The sequence below is a fragment of the Hippichthys cyanospilos genome, chromosome 12, assembly GCF_059441005.1.
Source record: "Hippichthys cyanospilos isolate Australia breed blue-spotted pipefish chromosome 12, RoL_Hcya_1.0, whole genome shotgun sequence".
In the NCBI taxonomy this organism is placed as follows: Eukaryota; Metazoa; Chordata; class Actinopteri; order Syngnathiformes; family Syngnathidae; genus Hippichthys; species Hippichthys cyanospilos.
Window position 1 is genome coordinate 12,721,457 of NC_142380.1, and position 24,242 is coordinate 12,745,698.

Sequence of the window (24,242 nt, forward strand, 5' to 3'; positions counted from 1 at the left end):
TTTGTGTTGAGCTATATGTCGAGGTGGCATACACACACAATAGTTGAACTGGTGCGTCCATGAGTTAAAATGCTTTATGGAATGTTTACATTCCACACTATCCGCTCTACTTCTGTGAATACAAGCTAGGAGGCAATCACAACTTATACAGCGATATGGAAGAGGACATGGTCAAGCGCCATCTGGATTGTGCATGTAGTAATAAAAAAAATAAAATAAATAATAATAATAATAATAATAATAATAATAATTCTGAAGGACCATTCCTTTTGTTGAAAACAAGACGCTGAGAATGTTTTTTTCATGAACTGTAATTTATTACATTTTACACAAAACCTTACCAAGTTTTCTTTCATTCAAAAGTATTAAACATTTTATATAATATGGTTACAGTATAAAATCTCTAAGACTTAAAACGTCAACATCTTCATCACTACATGAGACATTTTTATGGTAAACAAAACCTGCTAACATCAATTGAATTCCTTGGTCTATGAAAGATTGTTCACTGTTTTTCTTTTGGTTGGCTAAATGTTACAAAAACATTCCCTTTCTCATTGGTGTTACTCAGCTTCCTTTCCTCCGTTGGGCGACTAGATCTTTGCAGTAACGGGGATGTCATGACTTTGTAGGTGTTGGGACACCCTACCACCTCGAACACAGCAGCTGATTGACCATCAGACTCTTTGGTGACAAATGTAGACGTTACAGAAGATACAAAAACATTGCCAAAGCCATCTGTTTCTTTGTACGTTTCACTGACAGTCTTTGAGCCAATTATTCTGGCAGGTTCCTCTGGAACTGTTTGCACCTCCAGCGTGCTGACCTTGCGCTTTGCTGGGCCTTGGGGTGGATCCACTTGACCATTGCTTTCTGGTGTTGGTTTGAACGTCGACATGGTGGACTTTGATTGTTCGACGGGCTTTTTGGCAGCTGAATGAATGGATATAAATGAAGGTGATGACTGGGAAGATGATGGTCGAATGAAGGTGTTGTTCGCCTGCCTGGCTGCTTCTCGCGTGGGAAGACTTGAGTCACTGAGGTGATTTCTTGTGTCTTTTCCTTGCCTTGATTTGGCCTTACTTGACACAATGCTGATTTTCCTGATATTGCTGGCGGGATGAACATGTTGCTCCGACTTTAAGGATTCGTCAAAAAGTCCTGACAAGCCTGCAATATCCGCCTCGGATTTCAGGTTGGACACAGAGTACAGTGCTTTTTTAATGGTCTCCTCTATATCAAGGAGCTTCGCCATAGTTTGCTCCTTCAGGTTTATTATTTCCTTGCTTGCCTTTTCCAAATCTTCAAATGCCGTTTCAACCGAAGAAACACTTTCAAGATCATCATCGTGTGACTCAACTTTGCTTTGCTTTGAATATTCTCTTGATGAGGCCATCGAACCGGGGACGTTGTGACAAAGAGTCTTGTTTGAGCTAACATCTACATTGCGGTTTTGTCCTTCTATCTCCTGCACTTGGGACAAAATTCCCTTGAGTTCCTCTCGTTTCCTCATGTTTTCAAATATTTCCATGGCCGCCTTCACATTTCCCTTCATGATCTCATCCATATGCACAGAAAGCCTCTGTCGTCTCTGACTTTCCGTCTCGCTGATTTTCTTTTGTCGCAATACAACTTTATTCACATCGTCATTGGGTTTTGTCGTTGTTTGGCATGCACTCGCCGCAGTGTTTGTCTGTGACATGTGACCCTTGCAGATGTTTTTTTGGCCTTTGGCTTTTTTATTCAAGATCTCACTGTCCGTTCTTTCAAAATTACTCAATGCAGCCTGCAAGCTCATGTTCATTTCATGCTTGGAACTGTCTTCATAATCTTTCATGCACTTTTGTATCTCCTCCACTGCATTAATTTTCTGTATGACATTTCTCTCCATTTCCAACTCTGTGGTATTTGACTTTGTCACTTGGAAGTTTGGTCTTTCATCACTCAGGGAACTTGTGTCTTCAGTGAATTTGCCAGTGGGAAGCTGTGAGCAAATTTTAGCAGTTTTGTGAGATGCTGCATTGCTTTTATTAGCAGGCGACGACTTTGGATCATCTATGACTGCCGGTTTAGTCCATTTTGGCTTTGGTGGCAACGCTGGCTTCGGGTTCTGTGGTTTCTTTAGCAGGCGTGGTAGAGCAGTTACAACCTTTGAACTGCCTGATTTAGAGTCTCCATTTTCTACCGGGTAGCATGTTGAGTTCTGGGTTGTGATCGATGGGTGCCCTTCACAGGTTACTGAAATTGAAGGAAACAATGTTGTGTCAGATGGAGGCATAGACACCACAACACTCTGCTCGTGTACATCATTGCTCCTATCTGAACGAGCGTTTCCTGAATTCCTATAAAGCATTGCTGATTTAAAGTCTCCCTTGGAGACATTTACACTAGACTTTTCAAGCGACTGCAATGCTCGGTGGACATTACCGCTAACAATGGCTTCTTTATCTGGGAGCCTCTGCTCCATAGCTGCACTCTGCAGAGATCTAATTGCTGACTTAATATCTCCTTTAATAACGTCCTCTGGCTTATCTTCCGTTTTCAGACCATTACATTCATAACTTACAAAAGGTGGTTGTGATGCACTATAATTGTTTAGAAAGGCACTATGGGATATGTCTCCGTGTTGGCAAGTGTCTAAGGAAACATGGCTTTCCAAATCTTTGACCGCATCACTGACCTTTGGACAAGTCTTGATTCGCTGGCTTCTGGAAGATGAATGTGATTGTGTGACCACCGTTGAGCTTCCTTCTTGTGCAGAGATATCTAGGTTGTATATGTTTCCAGGAGAAATCCCTCCCCGCTCAAGTTGCATGCTTTGCTGCTTGGCCAGTTGCAAGGACTTTTTAGCTGCCTTCACATCTCCAGATACAATTGTCTGTTTTTGTACTTGGCATCCTTCTGGTTCGGGGCACTTGCATGACAGGTCCATATCATAAATAGTTCCAGGTGTAATGCTCTCCCGTTCTATACTCATACTCTGTTGCTTTGCACGTTCTAATGACTGCATTGATGCCTTAATGTCTCCGGCCACAATTTCCTCTTTTTCAACCACGACAGACTGCTTTGTCGCAAGTTGTTGCTTTGCCATTGAAACATCGCCAGGAATTATTTCACCCCGTGGAATGCAGCTTTCGACGATGAATGAGGAGTCTGTTGAAAATACCTTTTTGGTGTTCTTCACATCCCCTGGCAGAACATCCAAAATAGTTCGTTCCACCTTTTCTTTTTGCTGGCAGAGACTTCTTTTTGCCTCCCTCACATCCCCCTGTAAAATCTCAATTTGCTCCTTGCCAAGATTTCCGTGATCTACGTCCTCTTCTGATGCCTGCATTTGAAGATTTTTCAAGTAGTTAAGATTTCCCTCCTCAATGCAACTTTTGTACAAATTTACATTGCCCTTTTCATTTTCATCTACTTTACATGTTGACGTTGTCCTTGGACAGTTGGCATTCGCTAACAGATTTCCAATGGCCGACTTCACATCCCCTCTTTCAATAACTTGACATTGAGTATTGGTTTCACTGTGGCAGATGAGGGAATAGACAGACATGTCCGCTTGTCCACCAGTGGTCTCTTGCATTAGGATTCCTTTCTTGTAGTTCGGCCCCTGGATAAGAAGCTCGTCGATCATTCGGACAACGTTTTCCAGTATTTGATCCTGATCAATGGCTGAAGTAGTAGTAGACGGATAGACTGGAAGGTGGACTACGGTTGTATTCACGTTTCCTTTTTCCACTTCTCTAAGAAGATTAACACGAGTGTTGCTCGGTTTAAGTAAAAGCTGTAAAATGATGTTTCGGAGATTGCCTTCGATAACCTCTTCTTTCTGAATTTGGACTTCATGAGCACTTCCCAGACTGAATTTTGCCATGGTGACATTTTGATTTTCTTTTGCTTCTACTATTATGCCACTTGACAGAACTAAATTCAATTCACTTAGGAATGACATGGTGTCAGAGACACTGCTGGAGGTGATTTTGTCCAGTGGAGTTGTCTCAAAAAGCCAGGTTGTGCACTTTACGTCAGCTTTTGGGATGATTTCCCCCGAACCTTGGAAAGACGTTTCTTCCGGCTCCTTGATTTTGTCCAGTGGCTGGGATTCAAAAAGCCAAGTGCAGCGTTTCACGTCTCCTGTTTGGCTGTCTTCTCTGTGGACTGTTTTGACTGGAACTTGCTCTTGAGGTTCTCCCTTGAGACTGTCAATTGGTTGATTCTCAAAGAGCCAGGTGGAGGTCCTAACGTCTCCGTGCTGAACGTCAGTGACACTAACCATTCTTACAAACTTACTGTTTGATTCCTGAGATTCAAATATTTTTTTATTAAACTGCACATTACAGCTCCCTAAATCCTCAGTGACTTTGACAGAAGGTTCTTCTCTGCTGGTAAAGGAGTCCAGTGGCTGGGTCTCAAACTTCCATCTGGCTGATTTGACATCTCCTTTCTCGACATCCTCCTGAGTGACAGCTCGGATCACGTAAACTTCATTGTCTGCCTTGATGGCCTCAAGGGGCTTAGTCTCAAACATCCATCTGGCTCCTCTCACATCACCACTTAAGACTTCATCTTTTTTCACTGTTGTCACCTCATGAAACTGCCCCTCTTTGTCCCTAATGGCATACAGTGGCATGGACTCAAACATCATGGTGCTGGACTTCACATCAACGTCACTTTCCAGTTGTTCCAAACTGACTGACTTCTGTTCAAGAGGTTGCTCATGGATTTTGTCCAGTGATGACGTTTCAAATATAAACTTTTTGTTTTTTACATCCCCATGCACAGATTCACTAAGTTTCTGGTTATTCGCATCATCATCGCCCTTGTTGATTATGTTCATGGGACAATTTTCAAACAACCACGTGAATTTGTGTACAGATCCTTGCTGGATGTGAACGTCGCTGTTGTGTTCATCACATTCTGTCACCATTTCCGATCCGATTTCATCAAGGGACTGGGATTCAAAAAGTTCTTTAACCCTCGAGACATCGCCTGACTGAAAGTTGACTTGACTGACACATCTTACATCTTGTTCCATCCGGTCATTTCTTGTTCGATCCAGGGTCTCTGTTTCAAAAAGATGTTTGGATGTTTGAACACCTGTCTTGGATTTTACAGAATCCTGTATGGTGGTACAGAGGTTTAAATTGTACTCCTCGTCATCTTTTATGCTGTCCAATGGCTGTGATTCAAAAAGCCACGTGATCGACTTAACGTTAGCGTTGTCAATGGTCTCTTTCTCAATCACTTTCTCTGATTTGTCATACAAAACATCCATCGGTTGTGTCTCAAATAACCATTTGCATGCCTTGACATCACCTGGACAAGGCTTGGCTCCAGCAGAGTGGCTTGGCTCCATCTGGTTGAATTTGGAATGAATTCCATCTATTGTCTGGGTTTCAAAAAGCCACTTTGCCAATCTGACATCACCTTTTGTGTCCTCCTCTCTTGTGATGCCTTTGATTACTTCAACATTTTCCTTTCCTTCCGTTAGTTCATGTAAAGGTTTGGTCTCAAACATCCACTTGTAGTTTTGGACCTTCCCCTTAATGAACTCCTCACGACTGACAGTCGTTACCTTGTGGAAATTTCCAGAACTGTCTTTTATAGCATACAAAGGAGAATTCTCAGGCGTTTGATTTTCTGATGTGACATTTTCCTCATTACAATGAGCAATTTTACTTAGGGGAATTGTTTCAAAAAGTTTCTTGAAACCTATAACATCGCCTCTTTCGGAGGAACTCTTTTCAGTGCCGCGGCCCTCAGATTTGATTTGTCTGCCTTGAATAGCTCCTTGCTCATTCGCCGAAAGGGTAATTTTCTTCAAACTCCCAACTTCATAGCTATCATTTAGAGTCTCCATGGGTTGAGTTTCAAACAGCCAAAGCGATGTCTTGACATCTCCACCAATAATTGCATCCTTCTCCAACATCTTTTCCTCTGAATCTCCCCTCAGTGTTTCTAGTGGTTGCATCTCAAATAGCTTTGTCTTGTTGGTGACATCAGCCTCTTTTGTGCAGTCAGCCAATGTGCCCTTGAATGTGTCCGCTCCAACAACCTCTTGAACAGCTTCAAAAGACTGGGTTTCAAACATCCACCTCTTTCTGTCCACTCCACCTTTGTGTCCCTCCTCAAGAGATATGCCCCGAATTATTTTCATGCTATCGCTTCCCTTGTTAATGAGGTCCAAAGGCTGAGTTTCGAATAGCCAACGAGCACCGCTCGTGTTTCCGTAGTTGATCTCTTCCCTGCAGATGGATTTGATTGTGTGGATATTGCCACTTTTGTCTCTAATAGCGCAGCTAGGTTCTGCCTGGAAAAGTTTGACCGTCTTTTGGACATCTCCTTTTTGTTCCTGGAGCTCGGACATCAGTTTCAAGAAGGTATTGTCCTCTATGGAGTTACAGCGTCCAAAATCACTTAAGGGTTTGGTTTCAAAAAGTAGACGCGTCCCACTTACATCTCCTGGCTGGATGGGCTCTTTCAATACGGCTTCAACGAGTTCTCCATCATCACTTTTGTTCAGTGAATCTAAGGGCTTTGTTTCAAACAGCCATGTGGATGTTCTCACATCTCCTTTTACTGAAGCCTGTCTTTTGGCAAATGACTCTGAAATTAGAGGTCTGTTATCACAATGTTCAAACACGGAGGAGGTGTCTCTGACATTTCCACCTCTTAAGTTCTCCTCATCCAGCAGCTTTCTGGTAGAATGAGGATCCCCGATACTATCCAGATTCCAGTTTTCAAAGATCCACCTCATTGACTGTACTTCACCCTGATATGCTGCATCCGATGCCTCAGTGTCTTCTGGTTGCACTGCCTTGATTATGTCATCATCCACAGCATCACCAAGATGTCTGATGTCTGGGTGGATGTGTTTAAAGAGCCTCTTCAGTTCACTTCTCTGCCTTTGCTGGTAGTATGTGGAAAAGGTTTCTTTAGGTGGAGGCACAGGAAGGGTACTCAACACTGAGGGACCTTCATAGTCAAGGGGCCTTGCAGGCACTGGAGGAGGTGGTGGAGGGAGGGGAAGATCCTCTTCATCGTGATGAGATGACTCAGAAACAGTGACTTTCCTGGCTGTCTCTGCCATCTTTACATGAAAAAACAAAAACATAAAAGAACAGAACATGCAATAATGTCAGTACTCCTTCAGTAGAACCAATATTAGACTACATGCATATGTATAAATGGCATGCAATTAGTATGCAAGTCATACATTACCTTTTTGTATGCCCACTTGATGTTTGTCACTGCAAAGCATCTTCGTCACACCAAGGTTAAAGAAAACAACACTACACACAGCTATTAGCAGAGCAAAAGCGTTTTGCAGGGTGAATCTAAAACATACTTAAACTTTTACAGATGAATATTACCTTTTCTAAAACCCCTTTTGAATACACGTGTGCAACTGTTGTTTTTTTTTTATTTGATACTTTTAAAAGTTTTAACACTTTACCGTACTTGATGTTCTTGAATGAGGACTTGAATGGCAAAATTCACAAGATTTTTTTTCCCTACCACAGATGTCCTTATCTATGTCTTTCTGTGACTCTTCCAGTAGCTCTGCTCCAACCTACAGTTGTTAAGCATTGTCTTGGTCTCATTGGGTTGAAAAGTTGTGAATTTTGCTGTTCAGCTTCTTGTTAGTGAACACAAAGTTGCGCAAAAATGTACAGAAACATTGAAACAGAGTTTCAAACATTGGAAATCAAATCAATTTCACCTGTAGAGGTTACAGAGAATTTTAGGCTCATCCTGAGCTAAATTGGAATATCCTCAACATGAGAAATTTTCAGAAGTGTCTGTGTATCACTGCGAAGTACAGTACTGTACCTGTAATAGTATAATATATAGTATCATATATATCATAGCACTTTACATTGTTGAGTCATAGCTAAAGACCACGAAGCATCATTTTATACATTTTTCATTTGAACTTCTGTGCGGTTATAATGGAAACATCTTAAATGTAGTTATACAACTGTCATAAGTGAATTAATATTGATTTCGGTTTGACTCAAAGTCAACAAATACAAGGTGTTTATTTTCAAAAATCTGTTATTTTGTTTTATAACAATGAAGGAACATATTTGTGTTTTTTAATTTCTATTTTGTTGTATTACTTTCAGCAAGCGTGTTGATGCCACAGTCTTTGTACTGTATACCCACAACTTAAAATATTTGTTCAGTTTCAAAATAACATTTTCTATTCTAGTGTATGTTAATGATTTGTTCGTTACTGTAATTTGAAAAGTCTTGCAAACTTATTGACATATTTTTAGAAAGTATAATATTCTTCTAATATGTTACATATTCCTCAAATATAGTGACATCATTAGTATTTTAGTACTATGCTATGTGTTACCAGAAATTAAAAATGAAAAGTCTGTGCAGTTAAGCAAGCACAGAGTCAGTTAAACTGTACACATTCAAAGGGAAAAAAACAGGACACTCAAGAATTACCTTGCTGCTTTTAATCCTCGTCCCTGATGTACCAACCAATCCCTGTTGACAAACAGAAATGCTGTTTGGACTTGATCTTAGTACACATTTTATAAGGTACAGCGATAATTTAACATGCCTAGTTTAACATTCACTGCTAGTCCATTTGAAATGACGGATTTTTGACTTCTGCCGTCAACAGCAGTGATTACAATGCATTCCTACAATAATGCAACCCGTCATTGCTATTATAACAGTTTTGTTTGGGAAAAAGGTGCGAGATTTTTGAAGGGATCCAATGGGCCAGAGTGCGGTGAGGAATGAGAGGCATTTCAGGAACTTACTGGTTGTGTTGAACCTCCAATGGAGTCAATGGATGCTGCTCTCGACAGATAAAGAGCTGACTTGTCTCTAACAGAGGAGCACGTTGTTATCCTATTTCTGGCTTGTGATGTTTCCGTGCCTCCTTTGGTCAGCGATGTAACTTTGCTATATTTGTCATCTGTAAAAATGATAAAAACAACTATTCAGGAAAACGCTGGAGAATAGCTATTGATAGTTTATGCGGCACATTCCTCATATCCACAAATAAACAAAGCAGAATATGTTTGGTGAGAGCGATGACAAACCAAGTCTTATGCATGGCGATGTGCACGTGTATTTATTAAGCTTGAATTGGAATCTAATCGATCACTTTACAACAATTACATACAAATAATTTAAAAATCATTTAAAGCTTTTTTTCTACTCTCACGTATGCATAGGCGACAGCGGCCGCATTGCGTCACGTGACCGACGTATTACGTCGCGCAATATATCAGCTGCACATGACGAGTGCGCATCGGAATTTGTAGCGGCGCCTCGATTGCCGCGCGCTTATTCTCTCGTGATTGGTCAGTTTTGTCACATGCTGCAATGACGTACTTTGTTCTTGCAACGACGCTTTATACATACTGTACAACAGAAGTAAATAGCACACTATTGTCATAAAAAACGGATCACGTTGAGGAATGGGGGGGGGGGGGGGTCATTTATTTATTTATTTTTCTATTGCTACTATTGAACTCCATGCCTCAGACATTACTGACACCTAAGGAGAGAAGCAAAACATATCGACTAGAGGGTGCAAAATTATACAGTAGTATCACATATTGTACATATTGTAGGAGTATTGAAGAGATTTTCTAATACTTTTTCAACACATTGGTGCTTCTGAGCATTGTTGTCTTTTTACCAAATGACAGGCCCACAAAGTCCCACACATGTTGCTCGACTTATACCCAAAAACGGGTGGAAAAAAAATAACAACAGCAACTGCTAGCTCAGCTGTAGTGACATAGATTGTTTGCACATTGTTCATGTGAGCTCCGTGCCATCAAACTATCAACACCTGACCTGAAAGAATGCCACCAACTGACCTCAGAGAAAGCATGAAATGGATCCTACTCTTAACCAGGGGCTGAATTTCACAGCAACAATTGTGGAGATAGGGTATTGCAACTTTGAATTGGACCATATCAACAGCTCATGCTATGAATGATATTCTTTCCAGCTGTAAGTCGTGGACCCATTTGGACACACCTCCTCTTTTCACAGAGTATGCTGGAGTAGGACAAAAGCCGTGAGCAGCAAGCTGGCGCCTCTTACTAGGCCGGATTTAAAATATTTTCATAGATGGGTGAGCAGACAGAATGAGGCACCGTGTGTAGCTGAAAGGTCAACTTGGTCCCTTGTATAATTATTCACACATTTATTTCAGAATGCTGGATAACATTTCTAAACTGTGGGGATCACCAATTACAAAAGCAGATTGAACTGAGTTTTTCTACAGTATTTATTTTTGGATATGGCTTCTATCGACTTAATTGGAATGAGTCCCACACATTGAAGTCAAAGCAAATTCTTCAGCTGTATCTTTCATTCTTCAAGAATGAGAAGAAGCTATTAGCGGTTCAGTAATGTAAGGGTGTTGTGGCCTACTAACAGCTGTACAAATGATGGTGAAATGTGGTTGGTATTCTTGCCTGGGCACCGCCTCCCAAACCATCAGCTGTTGATGATTGTTTCCACATTCGCAGACTGTAATGAAAACCGCTTTGCCGAGAGGCTAACTATACAACACTGCCATAGTGTGTTAGCAGTTTTTTTTTAAATGACTTTTTCCATTTATTTACCTTTCACATCTGGAAACAAAAGTATTTGGTTCTAGTACTCCACAAAGTACTCTTTGCGGAAGGTGATGTAAATAGAGAATGATAACATCTCAGTTGAGATTTTGTTTGATCGACCTGAAGGATAGTAATAATTCAGAAGCACTTAGCTAATTTAACATTTTTGGCTTTTTGTTTTTTTTTTATCAGTTCATAATTTTAGCAAAGACATGGATCATGATTTTTTTTCAAGAGCCTTGAGTCTTAAAAGGATACTAAACTTATTTAGCCATTTTCTGCAATAAATAGTTGACATTTTGTCTATAAACAATTTGCTAAATAAAGTATTTTGCATGTACAATTAATGCCTTTAAAAACATTTTTTTAATTTTTTTACTGTCGACTGGAAATAATATTATACAGTATATGCTCAAGGCTTAGGTAATAACCAATCACGGCTCCCATATGGGACTATCCTGTTGTCTGGGTGTGGTCATATGATGCTACCAAGATGAGCTGTGATTGGTTCTTACCTGAGCTCTGAGTACATGTGATGCCATTTTCAGTCAGCGTCGAGTGAAAATGAGTTTGAAGGTATTATTTCTGTATGAAGAATGATTTTTTTATCAAATTTATTATTGACAAAATATTAACATTTTACTTTTGAAAATGGCTCAGTAATTTATGTATCCCATTAATCTTGTGACGTATAAAATATTTTTTCCCATTCTTTTTCTTGGTAGCCTGTAGCCCATAAGTTAATGAAAGCTTGATACTATTTTGTTTGCTGAGAAGGATTTTTTTATGCCAAGTAATCAAACAATGTATAAAATTAACAGTGAAAATTATAGTCTCTTTTCATTTTTATTCTTTTCTGTCATAGTCTGTACATTCTTAATTTTAACGTTTTTAATCTGTATTTCTAAATTTACCTTCTTTACGTTTTTTGTTGTTGTTTTTTTAAATGTAAGTATCCATACTTATATTAAGTTTTATGTACAGAGTGGGAATACAGTACATGTCTTTTAACACTTCTGTACAATACACACCCAAAGTCAATTTGAGCTGACTTTTTTGACCACTTTTTTAACTGGTTGCATTTTTTTTTTTTTTATAATTCAGTACAGTACTTTCCTTGGTGAAATTATGACTTTTTTCAAGTGTTGGTCATATATGTGAAAGTTTCTAAGAATTTGGTCTCTTCAGGCTACCTAGAGAAACCATTATTAACACATTAAATTAAAAAAACTTCTGAGAGTGTCAATCAAAACTGAGCATTATAATATTTGAAAAGGATAATATTGCGTTCTACCTGCTGGATTGGTGTTTTATTATTAGTTGCTGATTCTTGGGAAAAAAAATGCAGTTTAATATTATACAATGCTACCCATTGATCACATAATAAACAATAATAATCGTAAATAATAATGATAACACTAGGATTAATTGTTCGATACTTACATAAGTTTTAGCCAACGGTCTGTCTTCTTTCGTAAATGGGCTTTGTCGCGAACGCTCGATCCCGATGCCTCAGTGATGTGTGATGAAGGCTGACTCCTCTCTGTGTTTCACCCCACACAAGCTCTCTGCACGCCACTGGCCTCGGCAGTGACAGCTGATTTTTATCAGAGCTGTCGCCCCCACCCCAACCTAACAGCATCTATTTTGGGTGGATGGTTGGCGGTTGCTACTCGACTGAGTCAATCACCTCAGTTAGTCACTAAAGGACTGGGGCACCCCTCCGTGTCCCATTCCCACCCATGCTTTGTCATTACCTCTAAAAGCCCCCATTCGTGCACGAGAGGTGCAAAAAAACATTTTTAGGGACCACCAATTGTATATTTGTGATACTGTAGCTTAATATGAACTATTGTGTAACTTTACAGTTTTGGTGTGCTGGGCCCATTGTTGTCATCCACAGACAAATGATTGTATGCTTTTTGGTGAAAGCAGACACGACCCAGTGTCAAAACACCAACAGTGCACAGAAATGGTCTGATCACAGAGCCAAAGTCTGCGTCATAATCCGTCAACACCGGTGTCACTCCTATCTTAAGCGGCTGTGCCACACGCATAGTTATGCCTTTACACCACGACATCCTCATCTTTTTTTAGTTGATTCATGCCAAGGGCAACTGCTGAGCCAATGGTGACATGCACTTTTTAGATACTTTCCTTGCTACTACGTACCACTTGAATATAGAACATTCAATTCCGTGTGCCTTTACATACTTCTGTGGCTATAAACATGAAATTGAGCACCACACCTCACCGTATAAGTATCCGGAAACTTTGTTGTAAGACTCTGGGAGGCCATTTGTGGTCCTTCCTCCCTTTGACTGGGTCATCCCCTAGAATAGTAACATGAACAAAAACAAATGCCCGTGTTCATACACTTTCTTGTCCATTATACTTATTTAGGACATTAGCTTTTTGATAACCGTGTTCTGAAGTTAAACCTACAGTAAACTACTGTATATGTGCAGTGAGAAAGCTTGCCAATACATGTGTTGATTCTCTGTTTTAGGTATCTGTTGACTTTTATGAAGTCTTTTTTCTGCGTCATTAGTGTTATGTTATTGTGAGGGCATCCTAAGAGCAATTTGAAGAAAGAAAAGTAAACAGACACAAAACAAGTCATTATATTCAAAATGTAATGAGATTCCATTAAAAGTTTGTCTTTACAAAGATGTTAATGTTTGATTTTATGTAATCTTTTTTTTACTCATTTACCCGTATGTTTAATGTGATCGTAGTTTGCCGTAGTATAAAAGTAACATTCTGAAGTATTTCAAATATGTTGTCACTTGAGTAGAAGTTAGTCAAAATGATTACACTTTTAGATCGTAATTAAAATTTATTTTCTATTAATACTAGACTTTTTATTGATCTCAGAAGATTGTCTTTTTTGCCTTGTACAGCCACTTGCTGTCAGCTGAAATTAATGTTACAGTGCCTAAACTTGAACCAGGGAGGCTTAAATTATTAATCAGGATAAAGAAGCAATATTTTAAAATGCATATCGGGTGTTTCTATAGTTGTGTCTAATCTTGTATTTGCCAAAATAATCCTCATGGTTAATTTGAATAAAATGTGCAATGTTAGGACCGCTTGTGACATCCAGCCATTGAATGGCAATCCCTTACACACACACCAATTGCTATTGAAAATGTTTTTTCCACGCTAAATGACCCCAAAAAGTCATAGCGGAAATGTGCCTTTACAAAAATACACCCAAAAGGCACAGGAGATCCGCTATAATATTATTATTATTATTATTATTATTATTATTATTATTATTATTATTATTATTATTATTATTATTATTATTATTATTATTATTATTATATTAATGACACAAGTGAAAAATAATTTTTGTGAATATTTCAATGTCTTACTAAAGTTCTTGAATCAACATTTCTACTTTTCCGTACAAACTACCACCTCCGATAGCATGCAGTTACGCATCATTCAGTCCTTTACAACTCACGAACTTACACACCTGAGCGCTCGTGTTGTGGCTAGTCGGATCCTGCAAGGGGCAGGCTCCTTCTCGCCTGCCATTTGTTTCAAACACCTTTGAGTTCAGGCTGGGGCTGCAACTGGACTTCTGCTCTGGCTTGGCCCTAGACTCGAACAGTGCACACAGAGCTTTGGTGCCTGAGTTCTCCCTATGTGGGGGGAAGTCCATGGAACGGCTTCTTGACAATTTTGCAGTTCTTAGAGATTCCCCTATAGCCACTTTGTTTCTGTTCTCTGTTTCTTTCCGTCCTTCTAGACATCTGTTGGACACCTGAAAAATAATTTAAGATGTTTTTTTTTTTTAAATTCGTAATATATAGTGTTACCGTCAGAAAGCCCTGCCACAAATACAAAATATCCGCTAGTAATGACACCTCTGAATGTGTTTATTTTCCCATAGATGGTAATAGTAGCGTAATACATTTCCATTCAGCAGTATTTAATGAATTTAATGAAGCTCCTCCCCATAAGTACTAAATCACATAGTGATACTTTTACAGGGCATTAGCCTGAGAGAGAGAGTGAGAGAGAAATATTATCCTGACTTGTGTAAATTAGTGCCATTACTGTATTTTGGCATATGGTCTACCTGGAATTTATGTGGCATGTTTTCTTGAGTCCTTAGATCACCACATCTCTGGAAACTGGTAATAAAAAAAAGAAGAGTCACGATTTTAATGATGCCATCATTAGGAATTGATGATTTCAGTTTAAAACACAAAATTGAATCAGTGAATTAAAACTTTGTATCCAATTATCCTTCGAGCTTCACTTCTAAAAACTGTATTAATTTATTCATTCTGAATAAGATATAATTCTGCCTAAACTTCCATACTTCCACTCTAAAGCTATATTTTTTATGACAGGTATGTAAAATATTCAACTGTACTACATGGCAAGATTTGATCAAGTAGGCATTAGCCTGCAAATGTTTGGGTTTGCGATTCAGCATCACACCCTATTGCCGTACTTAAACTATGGTACAAAGCATACAAAATATATCAAACAACGGATTATATTTCATAGATTCCCCTGAAAGAGTTGAAGCACTTAAACCAAAGTGATTTGTCAGTTGGGATAGTTATGTTTAGGATAGTTAGCTATGCACATTGCAGGCCTTACTGATGCACCAGCTGTGACACAGACTTTCTGTCACAGCGGGTTGGAGCTTCCATTTTCGGTGACCTCTCCTGAACCCAGGACAGAGTCCTCAAGGACTGTGTCCTCCTTAGGTTGTACGCCTCCATTACTTCACCAACAGCAGCTAGTGTAAAAAAAAAAGTTTATCTGTGACAATGTTAAGTACTAATATAATGTTAAATGCTAATAAATGCAAAAACATTTACAATACAAACAACAATACAGATAAAATAGACATCCATTACAAAAAAAAAAAATGTTTTCCTTAGGACACTGCCATTGAAAATACATTTTCAGTATTTGTGTTGATATTTGTGCAAGAATTTAAATGGCTGGGTTAAGTTAGTATATAACAGGCAGTCACACAGACAATCATGTGACTCTGTTAATGTTTATGGCATCCACCAAACCACAAATTACATTAAAATGTAAAAAAGTGGCTTTTTATTCAAACAATGAAATGTTTTAAAGTGGAGGCAGTGTTGCAGAGGAAGAAAATTATATACTGTATTAATGATACTTATTTTGAATATCAATATTTTTAGTTATTATTTGTAAAACATGTTCTCTGTATAATAAGCAAATAAAGAAAAACAATACCACCCAAATTACATCATTGCATTTTTTTCTCCATGACAAAATATAGAAAAAAATGAACCACATACCTACAGCAGGTGAAGTCACATGTGCATCGGTGCCTAGCCAGTAGACGTATGCGTCAGGAGTATCTCCTTCTTTTGTCCAAAGTCCTCTTAAAACCTTGTGATTCCAGGACTACAATCTCCCATCATAAAAAAAACACACCTGATAAATCTCTAACAGTCCTGTATAAGAAATACCAAATAATAAACTGTGATTTATTTACAAAGAATATGTCAATACACTGCATAATTTTGCATTTCTACATTCATGAAAAGCATTGAAACCAGAAACTTGCTTGCACTGCGACAGCTGCCCTAGTCGGACATCAGTGCTGAAATTCCTGCCATCGCCACTCTGTTCCTGTATCTCATGACAAAAATCCAAGTGACAGCATTTTTATCTGCACTCTTCATACTTGCCATAGTTGTTTCATGGCTGCAACAGGAGTTCCGATTAGCCGCTTGATGCAGTAACATTTGCTGTCTGCCTAAATAGATGTTAATGTTGTGCTAAATTGCCTGCAAGCGTTCTGTACCACATGTTCAAGAAAAGATGAAACTATGTGTTTATGTGTGTCATGTAAATAGCTTCTGTATTGCAATAAACATTCTGTAATTTATCTGTATTGTCAGTATTGTATTGTATTCTCAGACCTTGGAGGTCAGGGTTCGAGTCCATGTTGCAAAAAAATGCAACTATTGACTCTGGTTTTATGACTTGAGAAAGCCTGGAATGAGGAGTGATGTAAATCTGCACAGGGCTATTATATGGTATTTTATATATATATATATATATATATATATATATATATATATATATATATATATATATATATATATATATATATATATATATATATATATATATATATATATATATATATATATGGGGGAATAAAATACATATCAATACGTTTGATCAATATGTTTGATTTCTTGCTTAATGATTGGTTAATGAATTATATAGTGCAATATAAAAATGTGCAATAATTATTTGAATTGCCCCCCCCCAAATATTTTGCATAGTTTCCATGCACATTTGAACCCTTTTTAAGCCCGACCTACAAATGACCCGGCCATCTGTCAGTTTTTAAAATTAAATGTGACTCTCGAGAACTACCCGTGATCAGAGGCCAAGTCCCCTTCAACACAAGCAAGTACTGTTCTGACATCTAGTGGAAATAAGCGGATGTTACCGATACGCTTAGTAAAGTAGTTCAACATTGTCTTATTGTAGCCAACAGAGGGCGCTTGAGTAACGGACTTCCCTTTCAAGGTGGTTAAAGAGATTTTATCATTTAATTTTCAACTGTCAGAATTTGTAGCGGTAGAAGTAGTAGTAGTAATAATAGTACTATTAGTAATTGGAGTAGTAGTCGTCGTTATACGTAGTAGAAGTTAACAGTAATACAAGCTGTAGTAGTTGTTGGACGGTAAAGTAATTAAAAAAAAACAACATAATTTCTTATCCTCTTCATGGTCAGTCAAAGTGCACATAAAGAAAGACATCCACTCATACTTACGTTCACACATCAAAGGTAATTAACATGTAGCACAAGTATACATGTTTTTGGAATGTGGGGGGTAACAGGAGTACCCGGAAACCCACACTAGCAAGAGGAGAACATTTCATCTTCACTCACTGACTGTTCCAAAATTAGTATTCCTGGTAAGTTATGTGTTGAATCTCCTGTGGAAATACCATTTTAATGTACTGTATGCAGTTACACATATTCTATATGAACTTTTGTGCTCTTCTGGAATTTTGACACATCCTTACAGATTGAGCTACTGTCACCTCAATACAGTTAGGCCCCTAACCTCTGAGAAGACGTTTCCAGTGAAGTATGTCAGCAGTATATGTGCAATAATTGATGAAGCTCTGCAAGTTTGTTTGTGTTGCAAGAAAACAACCCAAGCTGTTGTATAGTACTCAGCTATGCGTTGTCCAGTGTTTCCCTCTAACATGTGAGCGTAACAGGCAGTAATGAACAGGGCTGTGGATCAACTGAGATCTGCAAAAATTAGTCAATTTGATTCACAAGGGCTCAATTAGAGTCTCTTCATGATTTTCAATACAGTTAAAGATTTCATGTAGTACAAGTTTTAATTTCATGTGTAAGACGTGCTCAGCAAAGCGAAATGTTGCAAATGATAGAAATATCTTGCTCTAACTTGGTGCATTGGTAAACACATGAACATTTAGAATTTAGCCTAATGCAGTTACAATAACGTATGCTATTGAACATAACCTGATCCCTGGCAGGTTGTGTAAACAATGGGGCAAAAGACACATATTATGATTTCCAAGAGGAGACCGAAGGGAAGTTTTAAACAAACTAAGTAACATTGATTATAGCATTTTATCACGGGTAGATTAACAATTACCACCCAACCATGAGCCTTTATTACCTAGTACATGTAATGTATTTGCTAGCATAGTGGTTACCTACACATTAACATTCTCTTCAACTCATTTACAATAAAACATGTCAAAAAGGAGTGAAACTACATCGAGAGCTCTGATTGGTTTTAATATATTTATCAAGACGTAATTAGGCAAACAACAACAACAACTTACTAGAACAATTAGCAATGAGGCTTAGCCTCTTCGCAAGCAAAAGCCTTGCTCATCAACATGAGGGCACACATTACCAGAGGAGGGCCTTTTACTTTTTTTTTTTTTTTTGCAGGTCTGTCAGTCATAAACCTCTAAAACAGCACCACTAAAGAGTACCCGCTACAGCTTGGCCTTTAAAAGCATAAACAAAATGTTATAGTCTTCACTTCCATCATTCAATCAACCAATTTAAGTTGAGGTGCTTTTGACTAAACAAACTAAACACACATATGAATACTCAGTGTGTGTTCCCTGGATAATAGACTGCAATAAGCAGTCCACTGAAAGGCATCCCAGAATGCTATGCTCAACTATGAACAAGCGATTTATTCATTCAAATCATATTTAAAAGCAAAATAACACAAAATCTTAACTTATTCTCCACATTGCTTTTTACTTTAGGTTTATACTATGAATGTGCTGAGTAAGATTGTGTGCAGTATGCAGTTCAGTTCATGAAACCAAGACTCTGAAACACAATGCAAATATTGAATTCCCAGGCAAGTGCAGCTGTTTCTATGAGGAGAAAGTGTTGCTCAATGCATTAAATTAAGGATACTTTATATATATATATATATATATATATATATATATATATATATATATATATATATATATATTTGTATGTATGTATGTAAATATAAAAGATATAAAAGAAAACCATACAGAACTCTGACCTTCACTCTGTATTTTCATCCCGGGAGAGCGCTTCATTTATCACAAAGCTCAAAAGGCCAATATGACCTCTAAATGTTATGCACAAGTTTGGAAACCATACATTTTATGTGGGTGATAGATGGATTTAAGATTTCATGAATTGATATCAGGCCAAGAAAAGAAACCTACAGTGCATACACAGACGCATGACTAATTCATGTCTTTTGCAAGCTGCAAAGGAAGCAGTTCAGAAAGTATCTGGATGAGTTGATCCTAGGTATAGTTGTGGAGTGGGGGGTTGGGGTGGGGGGCACCCACCTCCACAGACCAGTCAGTGCTGATGAGAACAGCTGAGAGCAGAGTAGCTTTAAGTCCTCCTTCGTGCTGCCTGCTCCTACTCACATGGAACCACACGTGATAGCAGACACCAACAGCACAGAACTGGGCAGGAATTCCAAGAATACACAAGCTCTAACTGCTGGACGAACACACACACACAGACATGCACACACACACTTTCTAGTCTGTAATTTTGGACTCATCAGAACAGCAAAAAGTACATCAATGAGTGACACATTTGTTTGTCAAACACTCTTTACAATGCATGACATGGGTCACTTTTTACATTTGTAAGAAAGGTCCCCACAGTTGGTCACTGTTTGTCTATGTGACAACGTTAAAAGGGGGATGTCAAATCCAGCCACAGCTGCTCTTCTGTTACACATACGGCAACAGATAAGATCCCTTGTCTTGTAAACTGTGTGACTGACCTACTTTACTCTCTGGGCTGCAGCTTGACTTGCTTTCAGTCTGAGTGATGGATGATGATTTGGAAGGAAACAATGGTCAATGTTCCCTTTTTACAAGAAGTGGCACAAATGAAAATAAAGTTCTACCGATACTTCCTGCATGGACACGAATGAAACGTCAGTGACTACAGAGCACCACATATTTATCAGAGGTGCATTCTTGATTCGTTAAAAAAAAATAATTTTAAAAGGTTATAACGATCCCACACACTAATTTCTGAAAAACAACAACTTAAGCTAATTAAACACATTTTAAGTATAGTTCTTCATATTGCTAAAAGATATATTATTTTTGCAGCAATGAAAACTTAAAAGTTAAAGTTAAAAGTTAATAAACTGGTCAATAAAAGTGACTTAATACACATCTTTTTGGAACATTATGTGCCTGTAGGGCATTATATGGCTGGAAATATACTAGTCAAAATATAGCTGATTATTAGGTTGTTTACCTACGTAATGAAGAAAACAGTTAACTCTTCATTGTAATTCAGTGTAATGTTCAAAGTTGCAAGGCACTGCCCTAATGCAGTATCATTGATAGTTACATGCTCTTGCAGAGCAGGCATTACTGTTAACTAACCATAGTTAGACTAGTTTATCTTTTTTGCTGGCTCATTATAGCTATAGTCCATCCTTAGTTCGCTAGCCTGATTGAGCCTTTAGTGCACTTATTTGAACAAATTTACGCCATTCCTTTGTTGGTTTGCCAGTTTCTTTTTCTTTGGTTTATCCGCTTTATCTGTGTGTTTGGAGTTGGCTGACTAGTTTGCAATGTAAGGTGGCTAGACACACAGCTGAAGGCAGACAGCAGAGTACCCATCTTACGTTGCCACCGTTACTGATTTCATTTTTTTAAACACTGCTGCTATAAGTGTATGTTTTACACTAGGATATCTGTATTGGGTAGCCAAAGTCTTCCTAAGAATGCATTCAGCGTACATAATCTCAGCATCGGGAATTGTGACTGACAGAGGTTAGGTTTACATTTTGCAGCAAATGTTGTCCCAATGGACTTTGATTTGATTTAATTGTTTATGATTCTGAGAACATGAACCATTGGGAGGCACTTCGAATTATACGCTAAAAGAGAAAAAATAAATTATAATAAAATAAAATAAATTGCATTCTTACCAATGAAATACACGTGACTACAGATTCATTGGGACTGTGTCTGGTCCTTCTTAAGTATTTTTGCATCCAGACTTGTTCGAACATTTGCCCGTTTTCTCATAGGCATACAGTAATTTGATGGAATATTATGAAACAAAGGAAGATAATTGGTTGAATGTAAAACTCATCATTATGCCACTGCTTTGCCCAAAGTTATCGTTGTAATTAGTGATATCTCTGTATTTGTGCTTTTTCAAACAATCCATGTTAAAACCAGCTTTCTTTTGTCCTGTTATGTGTTTGTTTTTATTCATTTTTGTGATTATTTTATCCCCCATATCAAATTTTGACAAAAACAAAAGTGAGCACACCAGATTTTTAAAATAAAATGTTATTGTTCACTCTCTTGACCTGTACAATATTTTTGGTTCTGTCACTCTGTGCAGCCCAGTGCCTGGCAGTTGGGAATCTCTGCAGTTGACCTCAAGGTTGATAACAAGAAAAGGCAATTTCAAGAAAAGCAGAAGGATTTTTTTTTTTTTTTTAAGCTCAAATATTTTGAATGCACTGATACAATTATGGTGCTCGAGAAGTAAGATGTCAAAGATAATTGATGGACTGGGTCAATAAATAAATAAGATTTGCCTCCACAGTATGTTTCTTCTTGTTCATAACGGTACATGTAAAAAGAATGACTCGATACGCAGCGCAACGCTATTACAAAATGTAAAGCCCTAAAATTGAAAATAACATTTTAAGGCCCTGTGATAAAATCCCTAAAATTGGAGCATCAAGAAGGACGTCGAGAGGTTTCAAACGTTTACACGTGTCAAACATTTGTCAGACAAACTCCATCGGAATATCACCGCACTGTATGTGGGCCATCGGTGATGGTGCTTGACTGAACCCAAAATGGGGCCACAAGAGCTAGCAGCAACCTGAGAGGCTGTTACAATGTAGGTTAACTATAGGTTACATAACGTGAGAAACTGACAGCACACTTGCTTTCGGATTCAAGATTAGCAAGTTCGGGTTCAGCTCACCTAGGATCACTGGTCAGATGCAGATAACATTGAGGCAAAAAGTGGGCCTATCCAAAAGGGAAATCTGGGGAAACATTGCCTTTGTGTTCATTTGACTCATGAATAGCGTTAAATCTGGAACGAAATGAATACAAATCCGGGTCAGTTATATATTAGAGGCGGTGTTGAAAAATGAATAGTAACAATGAATGGCAGCATCAGTGCCATGTTTGTCTTCATTGACATGCCGTATTTTGCTGATTTCAGATGTTGACTCAGTCCCTGCAGTGAAAGCATTGCACTCTTGTGACCTGGAAAAATTGGCACATTTCCCTGATGTTTGGACACTCTTTACCACAACCCCAGGAAGATGGAATTCATAGGTTCCTTTCAATTTGACGTATATGGTTATTATGGTGTGTGGATGGCACAAGATGTGAGGCCTACATTTGTACATATTTCAGCATGCATTGTTCATTTGGCACCAACATATCACCGAATCGCAACAAAGCACTGCATTTGTTTCAATGGAGCGCCTCAAAGCATTTCAACACAGTTTCTTGATACAGATATGCTACAAGATGACGCCATAGAACGATAGCAGTGTGTTTTATACTCCATATTGGACAATAGGTTAAAAAAAAAAAAAAAAAAACCTGAATGGACGAATTGGTGAGTTTCAAATCTTCAGTGTAAGAATTAATGCAGTTTCAAAAAGGCACATGTGGATCATTTAGTTGATATGATCTTGGAGTGAAAGGGTCCTCCCTCACAGCCAAAGTGGGTCAGGTGCTCAGAACACACATCCCTCTTCCAGCCAGTGCACTTGACCCAGCAGGTGTTAGTGCTGTTTTTGAGTTTGAATCAACAAATCAAGTATCGTGTCAACATAGAGTCAAAGCTCAAGCTCAAGGGTATTTTGTATTTCTGTTCATCTGCCTTTCCATCTGTTAATCTGCCACGCGCTCTGAGCAATGAGCTTCATTTTCCTCTCAGTCACGGACAGCGAGTAGACTGTGATTATCTTTAAAGCGGGCACTGGAATGTTAATCCTGTCTAGATTTTACCGTCTAATCAGTCATATACGAAAAACACTAGAATTCGTTGTTGGAACGCTTCAAAGCAAATATGCATATATTCATAGGGGTGGGCTTTACATTATGCGAATATCTGATTTGTAAGATAAATGTGTCCGAGCGCCACTAAAGATGCACTGGGCTTCTTGCATAATCTCAAATCAGTTGCATCTTTTAAAATAAAAGGAGCTTGCTGGTGGTTAAGTGTGCTTGATGTGCTGGATCATCCTAGTGAAGCACCAGAGAGCTTTTCCCATTTTTAAGAGGGGTCTAACGAACTGTAAAAACTGTTTGAATCCTTAACTCTTAAACCCTTGGTGGCAGGAATAAAAATCTCTTATGACTGCTGAGATTGCCGAGTCAATCGATTCAATTGCAATGCTTAACCTATTTCTTGAAGTGAATTCTAAAAAAAACAAAAAACAAAACTGCAATTAAAAGGAAACAATTCCTGAGGTGTTGAATTTCACACGAGAGTCAAAATAATGGAAACAACTTTCAAAATGATGCAAATAATAATAATAATAATAATAATAATAATAATAATAATAATAATAATAATAATAATAATAATAATAATAATAATAATAATAATAATAATAGATATTACTGACTGCATATTTGGTTACATTCGCTTTTATGTAACGATAGCTTATCAAAATGTATAGGTGATCTATAACAACTAGCTGGAGGTTTAAAGTTTATGTCTCTCCCGTTACGTCACAGTTCGGGCAGAACGCTGCTGGAATCGAAGACTTGGCCCATGCAACAAGAGAGTTATCACTGAAAGACCTTTGGTTTCGTTTGTTACGACGGCCAGTTGCATTAAAGTGTGTAATACATAACAAAACCAAATTGTTGTCATAGTATATTGTTCTTTTAAAACAACATAATGCGTCCATTTCATTTTTATAGCTTATTTTACTTAGTCAAAGTGTGTAGTTGTACTGTAAATATGTTTTTTTTTTATATGACGCGTTACGTTTGCCTGCCGGGAGGTTATTCTCTTGCCGTCTGTGCGTACTGCACTCTTTGAAAGGTGCCAGTAGTCCT

At 38.2% G+C, this 24,242-nt stretch overlaps 1 protein-coding gene across 1 annotated transcript; it reads right to left on the bottom strand.

Moving 5' to 3' along the window:
• Positions 1 to 301: 301 nt before the first annotated feature.
• Positions 302 to 7,090, bottom strand: xirp1 (xin actin binding repeat containing 1). The gene has a single exon (XM_088430223.1). The coding sequence runs from the start codon at positions 7,088 to 7,090 to the stop codon at positions 506 to 508; it is 6,585 nt and encodes a 2,194-aa protein (XP_088286349.1). The 3' UTR covers positions 302 to 505.
• Positions 7,091 to 24,242: the final 17,152 nt, after the last annotated feature.

Coding starts and splice junctions, on each gene's coding strand:
- xirp1 (XM_088430223.1), bottom strand. CDS start 7,090: ATGGCAGAGACAGCCAGGAAAGTCACTGTTTCTGAGTCATCTCATCAC.